Source organism: Misgurnus anguillicaudatus, chromosome 22 (assembly GCF_027580225.2).
Source record: "Misgurnus anguillicaudatus chromosome 22, ASM2758022v2, whole genome shotgun sequence".
In the NCBI taxonomy this organism is placed as follows: domain Eukaryota; kingdom Metazoa; phylum Chordata; class Actinopteri; order Cypriniformes; family Cobitidae; genus Misgurnus; species Misgurnus anguillicaudatus.
Window position 1 is genome coordinate 44,615,001 of NC_073358.2, and position 15,068 is coordinate 44,630,068.

At 38.1% G+C, this 15,068-nt stretch overlaps 1 protein-coding gene across 2 annotated transcripts in view; it reads left to right on the forward strand.

Annotated features, from left to right (window-relative positions):
* The window catches only part of galnt9 (polypeptide N-acetylgalactosaminyltransferase 9), a 184,756-nt gene that overhangs the window by 159,023 nt on the left and 10,665 nt on the right, over nucleotides 1–15,068 (forward strand). For both annotated transcript variants that reach the window (XM_055198580.2, XM_055198579.2), the window contains one exon: nucleotides 10,116–10,301. In XM_055198580.2, the coding sequence (XP_055054555.1) occupies nucleotides 10,116–10,301 (186 nt within the window). The remainder of the gene's footprint in view (nucleotides 1–10,115; nucleotides 10,302–15,068) is intronic.

Sequence of the window (15,068 nt, forward strand, 5' to 3'; positions counted from 1 at the left end):
CTGGCAAGAGGCTCCAATTAAATTAGCCAGGGCTTGATCTGAACCGTACATCACATAAAACCGTCCGATATAATTAACATGATTAAAATAATGAATGGCAAAGCTTTGTCTGTTCCCTGTCAGAGAAAAAAGGAAAAAGAGAGAGGGGGAGAGAGAAAGTGCCTAGAGACCAATAATTTTTTTCTTTTTTCCTAAGAGCTTGTATGAGATGATGTAACTTTTTAAAAAGAACTGAAAAGAGATCACTCAAACAGTGGCCATGATTGATTTTAAGTGGGTTTGTTTCCCCTTTTTAAAATTTAAACTGCAATTCGTAACTTTTGCCTTTATCCGCATCTCTTGTTGAAGTCAAGATGTCAAACTGACATTTCCAACAAAATCGTACCAGACATTCCAACTCATAAATCATTATAGTAAGTAGACAGTTTTGAACACTGATTTTTATCAAAGATATTGGGTATAAAAGACCTTCACTGCTATTACTATTAACTCTTACTCCACCAGCATTTAAAAAAAGGTCCCAGTCAGCGCCAGCAGTTTTATGATTTTCACCAAAGTTTAATGCCTTCTAGAAAATGTTCTTCTTTAAAGGAACACGCCCACATTTTGGGAAATTAGCTTATTCACCGTATCCCCCAGAGTTAGATAAGTCCATACATACCTCTCTCATCTCCGTGCGTGCTGTAACTCTGTCTGACGCAGCCCCCGCTAGCTTAGCTTAGCACAAAGACTGGAAGTGGGTGGCTTTAGCTAGCATACTGCTCCCAATAAGTGACAAAATAACGCGATCATTTTCCTATTTATGTGTTGTGATTTGTATAGTCAAACCGTGTACAAATAACAAGGTGATATGAGACACAGCCATCTTTTAACAGTATACATACTGAGAACTATATTCTCTGAAGACGAAGCACTGCCGCTTGGGTGGAGTGATTTGCACAATTCTGACCGAACTCTCTGCTCCTCACCAGGGGCTTCTCGTGTGCTGCGAGCAGATCACTCCGCCCATGCGGCAGTGCTTCGTCTTGCCGGGGAAGCGTTTTCTCTCAATTGATGAGTTATCTTGTCAATGGCGGGGAAAGAGTTAATAGTGGAAAGTACAATGCTCAATATGGTCGCTCTGGTGATGTTAGTCCCGCCTTCCAGTTAAAATAACCAATCAACAGTCGAGACTGACGATTCTCTGGGGGAGGGGCTCTATGCAGTCACGTGAGAGGCAGAAGCTTAACTCTTTCTCCGCCATTGACGAGATATCTCGTCAATTAAGAGAAAACGCTTCCCCGCCAATGACGAGATTTTCCGTCTTTCCGCAATACCGCTATTATCCACCAGGTAGCGCACTTCCGCAACTTGAAAGAGACAGAACTCCGTGTATGTTTTAAAGATCGCTCTGCATCTGATCTCTATCAAAAGTCCTTCGCAAAAATGGAATTATCTCAGCTTTTTGCTCAAAATTGGGTGTTTTTGAAGAAACCTACGCATGTTTGAGAGGTGATTACAAGAGAACTAATGAAGGTAGGATGAAACTTTTTTTGTTTGAAAGCAGAGGGTCTGTTCTTTCATCTGATATATTGTTTGTTTATATATTTAAAGAAGAACATTTTCTGGAAAGCATTAAACTTTTGTGAAAATCATGAAAAATGCTGGCGCTGGCTGCCAACTTTTTTTAAAAATGCTGGCGGGGAAAGAGTTAAACAACAATGAATAATGTATTATTTTTACCGTAATTTGACCTTTTGAGAAACAAAAGTTACGGGGCGTGCACACCAAAGCTTTTACGCCGGTGGCCGGCACATGTTTTCAATTGTTTACAATGAAAGCGCTGCATTTTTTAAAACAGCCAGCAGCTGGCGGATTTTTTTCGTGCTAAAAGCCGATACTTGCCGGTTTTTCCACGCAGAAAGCCGGCACTTGCCGGTGTTTCCACGCTGAGCGTCGAGAGTTGAAAGAGATTCAACTTTGGGTGTAAAGCTCTGCTCGTCAATGTCAGTTTTCACACGGCTGTCCAATCACAGTGGAGGAGGGGCGGGACAAGTATCACATCTGATTTTACAGGGACTTTAAACATATATGTTTTTCCCCATTCAAGTAGAGAGGACTTTAGTTATGCATGACTGAAATACCTGACCGAAGGTGTTGCAAACATGGCCGCGTAGTGATGCAATTTTGTTTTTGTGGATTTGCTCAATAACAATTTTACAATTTTTAAAGGGACACCACTTTTTTTTAATATTCACATTTTCCAGCTCCCCTAGAGTTAAACATTTGATTTTTACTATTTTGGAATCAATTCAGCCGATCTCCGGGTCTGGCGGTACCACTTTTAGCATAGCTTAGCATAATTCATTGAATCTGATTGGACCATTAGCATCACGCTAAAAAATAACCAGAGTTTCGATATTTTCTCCTATTTAAAACTTGACTCTTCTGTAGTTACATTGTGTACTAAGAACGATGGAATATTAAAAGTTGTGGTTTTTTTAGGCCGATATGGCTAGGAACTATACTCTCATTCTCGTATAATAATCAAGGACTTTGCTGCTGTACCATGGCTGCATCAGGCGCAATGATATTACATAGTGCCCGAAAATAATCCCCTGCTATTGAAAGTTACCAAACTGTGGGAGGTAACCCCCAATAATACCCCCTCGCAATATTTACACAGTGATTAATGAAAACATGTACAGTTGACCCTCCAACTACCCCAATGTTCAAAACAAATCTACACCCAAACTGTTTTCACGGCACTTGGCGATCAAGTTCTGCCACCATCCTTTTCCACACGTGTCTTTTGACCTTGATGTCTCCTCTCCAGACTGTTTAATTACAGCTGGAGACAAGTGGAGCTCAGTAATGACAGTCCCCCTCATTCAGCATGAGGTAAATGTGTCTGTCTCCTCTTTTCAACAGTCATCATTTCATCAACATGGCTCCTGTGTCCATGGAGAGAGCGAGACATTGTCTGATTTGTTTTGCTAATGTTCTGAAGACTGAGACCTGCAGGAAGATGTGAGGACGTGCCCTGCATGTTGTTAGCCGACTGTGCCTGAAATCCTACAATAGATCTCCCACTTGTGCACAGAGAGGGTCAAATCTAAACAGAGAGAGAGAGAGAGAGAGAGAGAGAGAAAGAGTGACGTTTTTACCGAGGACATCCTGTGTTGTTATGGCCTTTAGGATCTCGGAGGATTTATCTCGCGTCCAAATGCATGCAGATTTATTCCTTGAAATCTACAGTCCTCCGGTCGTTGAGAGAGCTGGGTGTTTGTTTTAAAGACTCACTGTAATGCATTGCAATAACCTGTGTTTTTCTGACTGGGATTTCATTTGTTCATGCAGACTTGAATATGAAATATTTGACATTTCAAGGGGATCAGGCCTTTTTTATTAGTGTATAACCTTTAGCTTTGACTATTGATTATTGATTATTGGTAGTGGGCAGGAAAGCAATGAATTACCAACTAATGTAGGGGGAGGGTCCTTTCGCATTCTTAAGGGCATTTTATTGGACAAAACACCCATAAATATGCCTTAATGTTATATTACTCGAGACTGGTCTTGAGCAGTGCCGGCTCGTGACTGTTCACCTAGGGGTGCAAATTCAAAATATGTGTTCGAAGTGTCATGTGTGTGTTGCTTGTGTTTTCAAAATATGTGTTTGTTGCGTCATGTGCATCACGTGTTTTTTCAAAATAAGTGCCTGCTGCACACGCATCAAAACCGTTTATGATAAAAGAGATGCACACGTTCACAAAATACACGCAAGACACTCCCTTGACAGTAAACTCTGATTATGCATGAGATTATAAACTCTCTCGTGCAAAGTGAATCCCACAAACCCTCTCATGCGAGGAAAAGCACAAAATGTACATGTTAATGTAAAACTATAGCCCTTTTCACACAGAAATTCCATAAAATACACGTAAAATGCATCCTGGATTTTTCCGGAATAGTTAGAGTTTTTTTTCGTTCACACTGCCAAGATTACACGGCATCTGATGGTCCCGGAATGACACGTGACATGTTGAAAGTCCCGCCCTCTCTTCTACGCAGCGTCTGAAGTTTGCATATTATATATTATTTCTCTCTCCAGAAACAACTCGCGTGCATTTTTGTTTATAATAAGACTACAAAGGAGCGCGTAAACGCACAGTTCTATGCTGGTGAATGATCTCAGCTTCAGAGTGGATATTTGACGAGCTCCCTGATTTCTGCTTTGATACAGTTTTCAGACATTTCTCATCGTGATTGTTTATATGCAGAGCCGGACAGTAACGGAGTACATTTACTTGAGTACAGTACTTAAGTACAATTTTGAGGGATCTGTACTTTACTTGAGTATTATTTTTGGAGAGTACTCATGACTTTACTCAAGTACATTTGAGAGGCAAATATTGTACTCTTTACTCCACTACATTTCTATCCATAACCGTGAGTACAAGTTACTTCTTCTAAAAAAAAGGAAAAAAGAAAAATCTCAGAAACCCTCGATTTGTTGTTTCCCTTTTCTCAAATGTGATTGGATTGTGCAGGCGCCACTGATTGAGACAGCCTATCAGCTATCACCTTCAGCTTTCCGCCAAAGTCCCAACTCCCAATAGTTAGATTTAGATAAGAGAAGAAATCATGGACGAAACAATGGATAAAGACACACCAGGTCCATCCTGGGAATGTGACAACCTGTGGCTCCACCTCGCCAGACTATTTTAATTTTCGAAACAAGTTAATGGTAGTTTTCGCTTTAAGTGTTTGCTGTGTTTACCAAAACAGAGCTTCATCACTGCTTACAAAAATCCAACCCCTTGAGAGCGGCAGGGATCACTGGTGATCCTGGATTATTGATGTTCAAAATTCATTACTCTTCAAAACATCACACTCTTACTTGATCTGGACAAACTCAGTATCACAAGACAGGTTTAAGACTCCAGCTTCGACATTTGACCACTATTTATTATTAAACTGGTTTGCAGTGACATTAATTTCTTAATTTATGCCAGGAGTGCAAAATAATTAATCTGAAACGTTCGTTATTTTGAATAGAAATCATCAAACATTCATTCTCGTCTTCTCCAGTTTATTTGTATTCAAATACATAAAATATACAGAATCCGCCAGGGCTATTAGTACATTTCCACTGAATTATGCGATCTGAAGAGCTCAAAGAGCGAACGGAGTGATATGTGTGTCTCCTCTTCCTGATTTGTGTCAGATTTGACCTCAGAGCTCTATCATTTGTTGTACAGCTGTCAATCATCTCATGTGGTTCAATGTGCACTGTGGCAGTAGTAATGCAAAATTTTAAAATGTACTCTTGTACTCTTGATACTCAAGTACTTTTAAAAACAAGTACTTTTTACTTTTACTTGAGTAGACATCTGACTGCAGTACTTTTACTTGTACTTGAGTAAAATTTAGCAAGGGGTAACTGTACTCTTACTCAAGTAATGAACCTGTGTACTCTGTCCGCCTCTGTTTATATGCATTTAAAACCCGCATTTTGAGGAGCTGGACAATATATCTCGTTGGAATGACATGCGGGTATTTTCGTTTATTATAGCTCAAATGAGCACGTGACGCGATATTATTTTATGCTGCTGAATGATCTCCGTTTCAACGCAGTAAGTAACGAGCTTACTTACCTGATATCTGCTTCAGTCCAGTTTGCTGACATTTCTCGTAGTGAATGTTGTAAATCCCTCATTTTAAAGAGTTGAACCAACTTCATGTTGCCATGACACGCGCGTCCTCACTACAGCACGTGCGTCATTGTTTATGCGTCTCATATATCATTTTCTGATAAATGCTTCAATCTAGTTTGCAACATTTCTCGTGGTGAATGTTTATATGCATGTTATCTGTCGTTGTAAGGAGCTGAACCATAACTTGTGTTGTGATGATGACGCGCGTCCTCACTTCGACACGCCCTTTACGGCATTCTTGTTCACACAGAGGGTTACCCGCGTATCTTACTAGGTCCTCTTTCCGACAACGATCCCAGAAGATAAACGGAACGAGTTTTTGTTCACACAGACGCTTGTCTGGCAATTTTACGGGTATTTTCTGGGACCAGAGGTCTGTGTGAATGGGGTTTATGATGATGATAATAATAACCATCGCCAACTATCATCATGAAACCATTCTATTGGCGATATGTCTGACGATCGTCGATGCAAGATACTATCATCTATCAGCACAACCCTAATTCACAGAAGCACTGATTCACTTACAGTACATTCACATGGGGCGCCAGTGTTAACGCTTCCCATTTACTTTGAATTGGTGAACTGTATTGTGGATCCATCGCCGTCATGTCACTGCCATTGTTTGCGGCAGAAGTTGAAAATTTCTTATGCACCAACACGTGCGTTAGCCCAGTGGTTCTCAAACTGGAGGCCAGGGCCCCCAGGGGGGCCGCGAGATGGTGCCAGGGGGTCCCCAGTTTTATGACATTTTTAAAATACATTAATTTATCATGAATTCTGTGTAATTAATCCTAAAAAAATAAGGCTATTAACCAATAGCACTACTTAGTATAATTTAATATGTTTTGTTTAATTAAAATGTTATGTTTTAGAACAAATTTGTCATAAATTTTCTTTAGGGGGGCGTGAAGGAATGCACCGTACACAAAGGGGGCCGCACGCTGAAAAAGTTTGAGAACCACTGCGTTAGCCAATCAGATCGCCTTATGCAAATAATCTAGGTCAGAGCCAGCCAATTACATTTATGCAAGACAACGACAAATGCAACTTTTTTTTTAAAGAAACGGTGATGCGTTGTACACCCTGTTCTAATGACTCAAGAGTTGCGACTACGGTAGCTGAGAAGGCCATTCTTTGTGTTTTTTTAAATGTTTTTTGAGCCTGATTAAATCTTTATAAATACGTGTTTTACGCTCAATGTTACCGACACTGCCCTTTCTGTCCAGAATAAAAGAGATAATTTCAATCATGGACCCTTTGTGCGAGCTACCTCGTGGTTTTTTTACATAATGTTGCTGCTGATTGGTCTGCAGTTCTGACACACACCCCTGTTGCACACAGGTGCACACCGTTTCCATGTCGTTTAACCCGGAAACCGTAGGGTACCGGTTTGGACTTGAACGTGCCCCAGAGGAGCATGTGTTGCGGTCACTGTGATTGGCATTTGGCCACACTTCACACACGCCTTCTGTCAAGCGTTAACGCTTACGCCCCGTGTGAATGTACTTTAATTCCTACAATATGATGTTTAATGCAAAGTTCTTCAGAGTTAAGAAATGTCTTTACTTAACACTAATCTCTCTAAACAGTGAAGGGTACGTGAATTTGTTGTCTTTTCCGTTGCTAAAATCAGTTTTTTATTGAGGTTATAGCACACAGTGAAATATTCAATGCGAGGAGAGAGAGAGAGACCTACAGCTGGAGTCGACTGGCAGTAAGACCATAACAGTACACCAAGATTGATTTTGTACACCCAGGTTACACCATGGATCAGTGGTGCTGAAGTTTAAAGTATTTTCACAGTTAATGAAAGTCAGTGAATGCATAGCTGGTTCCATTAATGTCACGCTTAGCGGAAGATAGAAGACCGGTGGTTCTTAAAGAGATGGGGTGTAAAAGAGAGAATGTGCTGCTATAGAAACTAAAGGGCCATTCGGTAAAGCCACCAAATATATGGAGTACAATTCGATAGATGCCGCATCCTATCTTTTTAAAGAATTCAAGGTACAGCAGCAAAAAGAGTTTAATTTTAAGTTAATAAAGGGACTTTCTCTAAATTTTCGCCTACCCCTGTCATTCCTGCCGAACTGTTTGTGTTTTATAATCGCACACGTTTTGTGCTCGTTTCCTATATTTCTGTGATGTGTAGGCAGACAGACCTGAGCCTGCGTCAGCATAACAGCGTGACTGGTGGGTCTCGAGGGAAAAACATATTTACGCTCGTTCCACCACCCGTTCATTTATCACTGCCCGTTTCTCTCATCTCAGCACAAACTAATGGCCCTTAACATTTAATTGCTGTATCAAGAGAGTGCACACACTTTCTATTATGAAGGGGGCAAACCTCAATGGAGATATAACTGCCCCAAATAAAAAGCAGTTCATTTGGAGTGCAGCCTGTTGGTTGAAGTTTAGACAGCACTATTTGGCTTTGGGTTTTGTTGCTGTAAATGCATATTACTTTTCTGTGGTTTGATGCTTGTTAAACAGTATGCAAAAAGTCAACAGTGCTAGTGCAAAAATAAGCAGAAGTATATGTGACAAAAATCCAATGCTAAGCAAGTGATACAAAAATCCCTGCAAGTTAATGATGGCAGCATTCAAATGTCGTCGGTGTATGAATGTGTGAGTGAATGGGTAAATGTGAGGTAACATGTACAGTGCTTTGGATGGCCATAGGTCTGTTAAAAAGTGCTATATAAATGCAGTCCATTTACCATTTAAAGCGATAGTTTACCCAAAAATTCAAAAATAAGATGAAGGACATCAAAGATGTCAGGGTAACACTATACAATAATGTTGTATTCGTTGTATTGTTTATATGCATTTAAAACCCGCATTTTGAGGGGCTGAAAGATATACCTTGTTGGGATGACGCGCGGGTATTTTTGTTTATTATAGCTCAAATGAGCACATGACGCGATACTCTTTTATGTTGCTGAATGATCTCCGTTTCAACGCAGTAAGGAACGAGCTAACTTACCTGAAATCTGCTTCAGTCCAGTTTGCAGACATTTCTCGTCATGAATGTTGTAAATCCCTCATTTTAAAGATTTGAACCAACTTCATGTTGCCATGACACACGCGTCCTCACTACGGCATGCGCGTCATTGTTTTGGCGTCTCATTTATCATTTCCTGATAACTGCTTCAATATAGTTTGCAACATTTTTCGTGGTGAATGTGAATATGCATGTTATCTCTCGTTTTAAGGAGCTGAACCATTACTTTTGTTGTGATGATGCTCGCATCCTCACTACGACACGCCCATTACGTAATTGTTTCGGCTTCTTGTTCACACAGAGGGTTTTCCGTTTATCTGACTAGGTCCTGTTTTCGGAAACGATCCCAGAAGATATACGGGACGAGTTTGTGTTTAAACAGACACTTGTCTGGCAATTTTACAGGGTTTTTTTTTGGGGGGGGGGGGAAAGGTCTGTGTGAATGGGGTTTAACTAACATGAACCATACATCTACAGTATTAATCTTAGTTCATGTTAATTTAAACAATTATTTTAGTGGTTGTCAAAGATTAATCGCGATTAATCGCATACAAAATAAAGCTTTGAGTTTTTGAATAAAATAGGATTGTGTGCTGTGTGTAAGTATTATGAATATATAAACACACACACATGTTTATTTACATATATATATATATATATATATATATATATATATATATATATATATATATATATATATATATATATATATTTAATATATATTTAATATATAATGTATATATACAGTTTGTGTGTGGGTGGGTATTTATCTTTAAATATACATAATAATTACACACAAAACACACACATATATATTATGCAAAAACTCACTTTTATTTTGTATTTGATTAATCGTGATTAATCACCACTATTTTTAAGTAAAAAGTTGTAACTGTTAGATTAGAAAATGTGCAATGAACTAACATTAACAATTGTATTGGCATTAAAGGGCACCTATGGTCTGATTCACCATTTTACATTTGCTTTGGTGTGTAAGTGTTTCAGTACTTGTTAACAATATGCAAAAGGTACAAACCCCATTTTTAAAAAACTAAACGATGAAGCGAGTTATCATTTCCAAGTAAATCTCTTTTCTTGGACTACAACAAACACATGGATTGTACCAACAGTTTACTTCCTGGGATTGGTGATGTAGATAAGAACGGCATTATCATAATTCCTCCCGCTTGGACTCACAGCCGGTAAATTAACTCCTGTTAGCATTGCATTGTGAGCGAATCTTTCAAACATGTTAAGGAGCGTCACATTTCGACTGACATCAGAGGTGTTCAGGCCAATCACAACGTACAGATTAGCTGGCTAATCAAGGACACAGCGCTTTTTAAATCGATGAGTTGTCCTTCCAAGCAATTTGTTCATAAATGATAAATATTTCCTTTCTTTCTTTACAGGTGTGGCAGTGTGGTGGCAGTATGGAGGTCCTTCCGTGTGCCAGAGTGGCGCACATCGAACGCACCAAGAAACCATACAACAATGACATTGACTACTACGCCAAGCGAAACGCATTGAGAGCGGCCGAAGTCTGGATGGATGAGTTTAAGTCCCATGTTTACATGGCCTGGAATATTCCCATGAATGTAAGTTACACTTGGAGCAATCACTCATTTGTCGAGTATTGCAACACATTCGCATTCCCAAGGCATCATAAACTAAAGCATGATCAAACACTATGAAGTCGCTAATCACTACGTCACTATTAGGGATGTTAACAGCCCCGCCGCTCCCATAACGCGCATCACGCACTGTGCGTAGGGCACCACGTGCTGAGGGGGCACCAAAAATAATAGCCTAATGAAAAAAAATTATAATGCTGAAATTATTTCATTAGCCTATATAAATAATATTAGGCACTTTTTATCCATGTGTATGTTACAAAAAAGGGGGAACGAGATAATCTAATTACTCTGGTATAGAAAGTATGCCCCCCAGCCTTTGATGGTGCGTGCCGGTTGATCGCGCGGGCGCATGACGAAGTTTGAGGCCGTTTCTCAATCCGAAGGCTGCAGCCCCCAGAGGTCGCACATCCAGGCTGCATACGCCATCAAAACGTTCTTATTTCGTAATATTAACGATTATAAAGTTGACTATTATTCTTAGTTAATCGTAAACTGTTATAATATGCTCATGACTTGCTAATGTAATGTTCAGTTAACTGAAATAAACCAGGCTTGATGACGTATGCAGCCTGCATATGCGACCTCGCGCAGGCTGCATCGTTCGGATTGAGAAACGGCCAGTCAGTAGGCAACTTTTGGAAATGGCCCCGAAAAGACAGCAGGAGTCAGTATCGGAAAAAAGAAAAAAGAAGAAACTGCGGGATGATGCCCGTGCATCACTTGCAGCAGGTAAGTCCATCATGTTTAATCAATCCTAAATAAGGGAAATGTGCATGGGCGGCAGCTGCTGCTAATCGTAATGCGCCTCGAACTTGCAGTGCTGACATTAATGTTAGCAAACTATGTTGTTATAATTTATAACTTCAGTGCAAGCTAAATTGAGATTTTACTGTAAAACATTACCTATGCATATGCAGTTTACAAATAACTGACGCTGCTGTTACTTTCTTTACTACGTTTCTTTAGATATTGAGCAGTAACGTTAGTTTATTTTGTGGTTTATTTTGACGTGATGGTGGTTAATACTTTCTCAGTAAAAGTTAACGTTAAAAGTCAGTGCACATGGTAGGCTAACAATTCCTCTTAAATATATATAAATATATAACGTCATTATGATATGAAGCAAACATTACTGTGACACTTAGTTCTCTGAATCTTTGTTTTATTTAAGAAAACTGACTATTCTTGTTTACTTATTGATGTTTATTTAATGTAATTTATTTAAAGTGACATTGTACTTGGGATAAACATGTCTGGATTATTTTGATAATTTAAGTTTGGTAATTTTTTTCTATTTTGCTATTCTATAAAAGTTTGCACTTTCAAATGTGTAGTGTGTGTTGGCTAAAGCTGTGAAGATTTTACTTTCTGCTTTTAAGTTATATGTTTGGTAATAAAAAATTAAACTGGCAAAAACAGACTTTTTTTTCTCAGGGTCGGGGTGGGGGGCATTATAAAGGAATTATGCTTAGGGCACCAAAATGGCCAGCAGCGGCACTGGATGTTAACAATTAATCGATAGTCAATTAATTGTTACTAATAATTAAATCGATTCAACTTGACGATTGTCGAAAAAGCACGATCATGCACGTGTGTGCGGCGCCTGTGCAAGACATTTACAGCAGGAGAAAAAAATTAAGCGAGCTTGCAGGAGTTAAACTAGTCTTAATTACAACCATGCCAAGCACACTCCTGGGCTTTTTAACGTCATGCGAGATGAGGCTGGCTGCCATGAAATGGCATCCGCAGTAATGATTTTATCAAAATACCAACTACATCTTTTATTTTACAATCCCACTAGCCTGTAATTTAGACATGAGAAAGCAGGCGTTTTTATTGCCATTTCATTTATGCACACTTTTGTGTCATTGTCTATATGCCACTGCAGTAAAGGCTTATTGCACTATTACAGTTAACGATTGATTGATTGATTGATTGATAATTAAAAAGATCATTGAATATGGTTTTATTCAATGCATCCTTATTTGACGTAAGCCAAATAACTGAAATGAATTACCCTGCACATCCAAAAATTACGAGAAAAGGGAATGCCCCATGCGTTAAAAATGTACGCCTAGTTTTTTTGTAGAGACATGGAAGGCATTCAAGCATAATTTGGTTTTTGACGCCTTTGGGAGAAAGAATAGGTTGAGTATAGACACCAGATTTCATGATTAAAAGTCTTGATTAATTTACTCTCATCTTTCATGCACAATTCACAGTGCAAAATTGTAAATGAAGTTTGGCAACTTGTCAGAGTCGGTTTTAATCTGCACACAATTACTGCAGTCATCCGTTACAAATCTGTTCTACGTATTTGAGAGTAGCTGAAGAGCAAATAAACGTAATTTCCTGACCAGTCAAACCCTTGATTTAGGCATTGCTAGTGCTTCATACAGATACAAATGTTACAGACAGTTATTGTATAATTATATGTATGGAAATTGTATCCCAATACATTTGATTGGGGTTATTTATGATAGCGTGGTCTTTTTATACCGTACTCTTGTTCGCTATAATATTGAGTGCAGGTAAAATGGCATTTGTTGAATTCACTGTAATTTATTTTAATGATTCGTGATCTGTAAACATAGTTTTCCCTCTTATTGAAAGATAAAGCGGTAAAGAGTAATTAATCAAGAGCCTGCGCTTAAGTCATTAAAAGGTTCAATTGCATTGAAGTGCTTTAGGAATAGCCTCGGACAGAAAATATAATGAGATACTTCACTTTTAAACAGCAACGTATCAACACTATGTTTAAATGGATGCAACACATAATTGCTTACAATAGCAAGTATGCATTATTAATCTGTATTTCTTTGTAGCTTTGTTAAATTTTATGTCTTTATTGTAGTGCATTCCAGTCTATTACAATAACGCCCACAGTTTTTCCTTAAGTGGTCTTGAATGACAGTAACATTCATAAAACACATATGGTGCACTATTTCTTTAAATGAATTACTTACTTTAAATAAGTCTATAGTACCTTGAGAAAGCTATTAATTTCTCTTTATCTCAGTGGCAGCTGCTTAACTACTACAGGCTCTTATAATCTGGCTATTTTTCACCATGGGCATTCAGTTCTGAAGTCAAAGGTCTTAGATTTTTTATTTTCAGCCAGATAAATGTTATGTGACTAATAGCTCATTTACCATTTTCTCCAATGCTGATTGGTTAATTGTGCACCACAAGAACATACAGTACATGGTTTCAAATGATCGTCCTGTGCTAGGACATTAAAGTTAAATAAATAAGCTTTCCATTCATGTATGGTTTGTTAGGATATGGCGATATTTGGGTGAGATACAATATTTGATCATCTGGATTCTGAGGGAACAAAATATTGAGAAAATCTCCTTTAAAGTTGTCAAAATTAAGTCTATAGCATCCCATTTTACTAATGATATATACTTATTTTTTATATATTTACGGTAGGAAATTTACAAAACATCTTCATGGAACATGATCTTTACTTAGTATCTTAATAATTTTTGGCATAAAAAATCTACAATTTTGACCCATATAACTGCTACAGATATACCCGTGCGTAGTTTTTTGGTCCAAGGTCACATTTATCAAAATATCTTTTAAATATTTAGCGTAATAAAGAAACTCATACAGATTTAGAACAACATGAGGGTGAGTAAACGATGACTGATGAGTTTTATTTCTGGGTTAACTATCCCTTTAAGTTTTAAATTGTAAACGTGTTTTTGAAAACTGGCACGCTGATGAAGTTTTTTGCATCAATCCGCTGAGCTCTTCTCCACGCTTACGTGAGCTCAATCGCTGGCGCTGGTAATTAAACAGCCGATTAGCATGTTAGTAGCTCCTAATGAAAGACAATTTTCACGCAGATTAGAGCTCCTTTGTTTATGTGTTATGACCTGATGATGGAACGAGGGAAGATATTTAAAATTGTGAAAGTCATAAACTGCCTAATTAGTTTATAAAAGGTTGAAGAATGTGCAAACTGAAATTTACCACAGAGTACTACAGATAGTTTTATAAAAGAATGCTTCTTTAATAACTGACTTTATAAAACTACTTAGTGTGACCTGCACTGTAAAAAAAGTCCGTAAAAATTTCAATGTTATTGCAGCTGGGTTGCCGGCAATTCACCGCAGATTCACACCCATGTTATTTACTGGCAAGAGTCTGCTCAAAGTTAAATAAATTTTAAATATTAACAAGTCTTTATCCCTACAGAATAAAACTATACAATAACAGCCTCATGCAAAGCATTCTGGGAACCAGAAATCATCATCAACCTTTTTCTGTTGTTTTGCTTCAGATTTTGTTTCCCAGAATGTTTTGCTTGATGCTGTTTTTTAGTTTTACTCTGTAAAGACAAAGGCTTGTAAATGTTAAATGTTCATTTAACTCTGAACAAAATATTGCCAGCAAATAACACAAATCCAAATCCACGGCAAACCACCGGCAACTCAGCTGCAATTTCTACGGATTTTTTTTTACAGTGTGAAGTCCCAAAAACACTTTACTTAATGTGCATAGTTGATTTTGCTTTTAAGGTTTTACATAAAAGGTGCTAATAAATGCTCTTATTATTTGGCTGATATTGCCAATGAAAGAAAAAGTTCACTCATAAATGAAAAAATACTTTCATTTAATCAAGCTAATGTAATCTCAAAACCTTTTTGACTTTTTCTTGATTTTTAAGTATATTTGAAAGCATATTGTGAAGAAAAATCACAAAAGTACGACTAT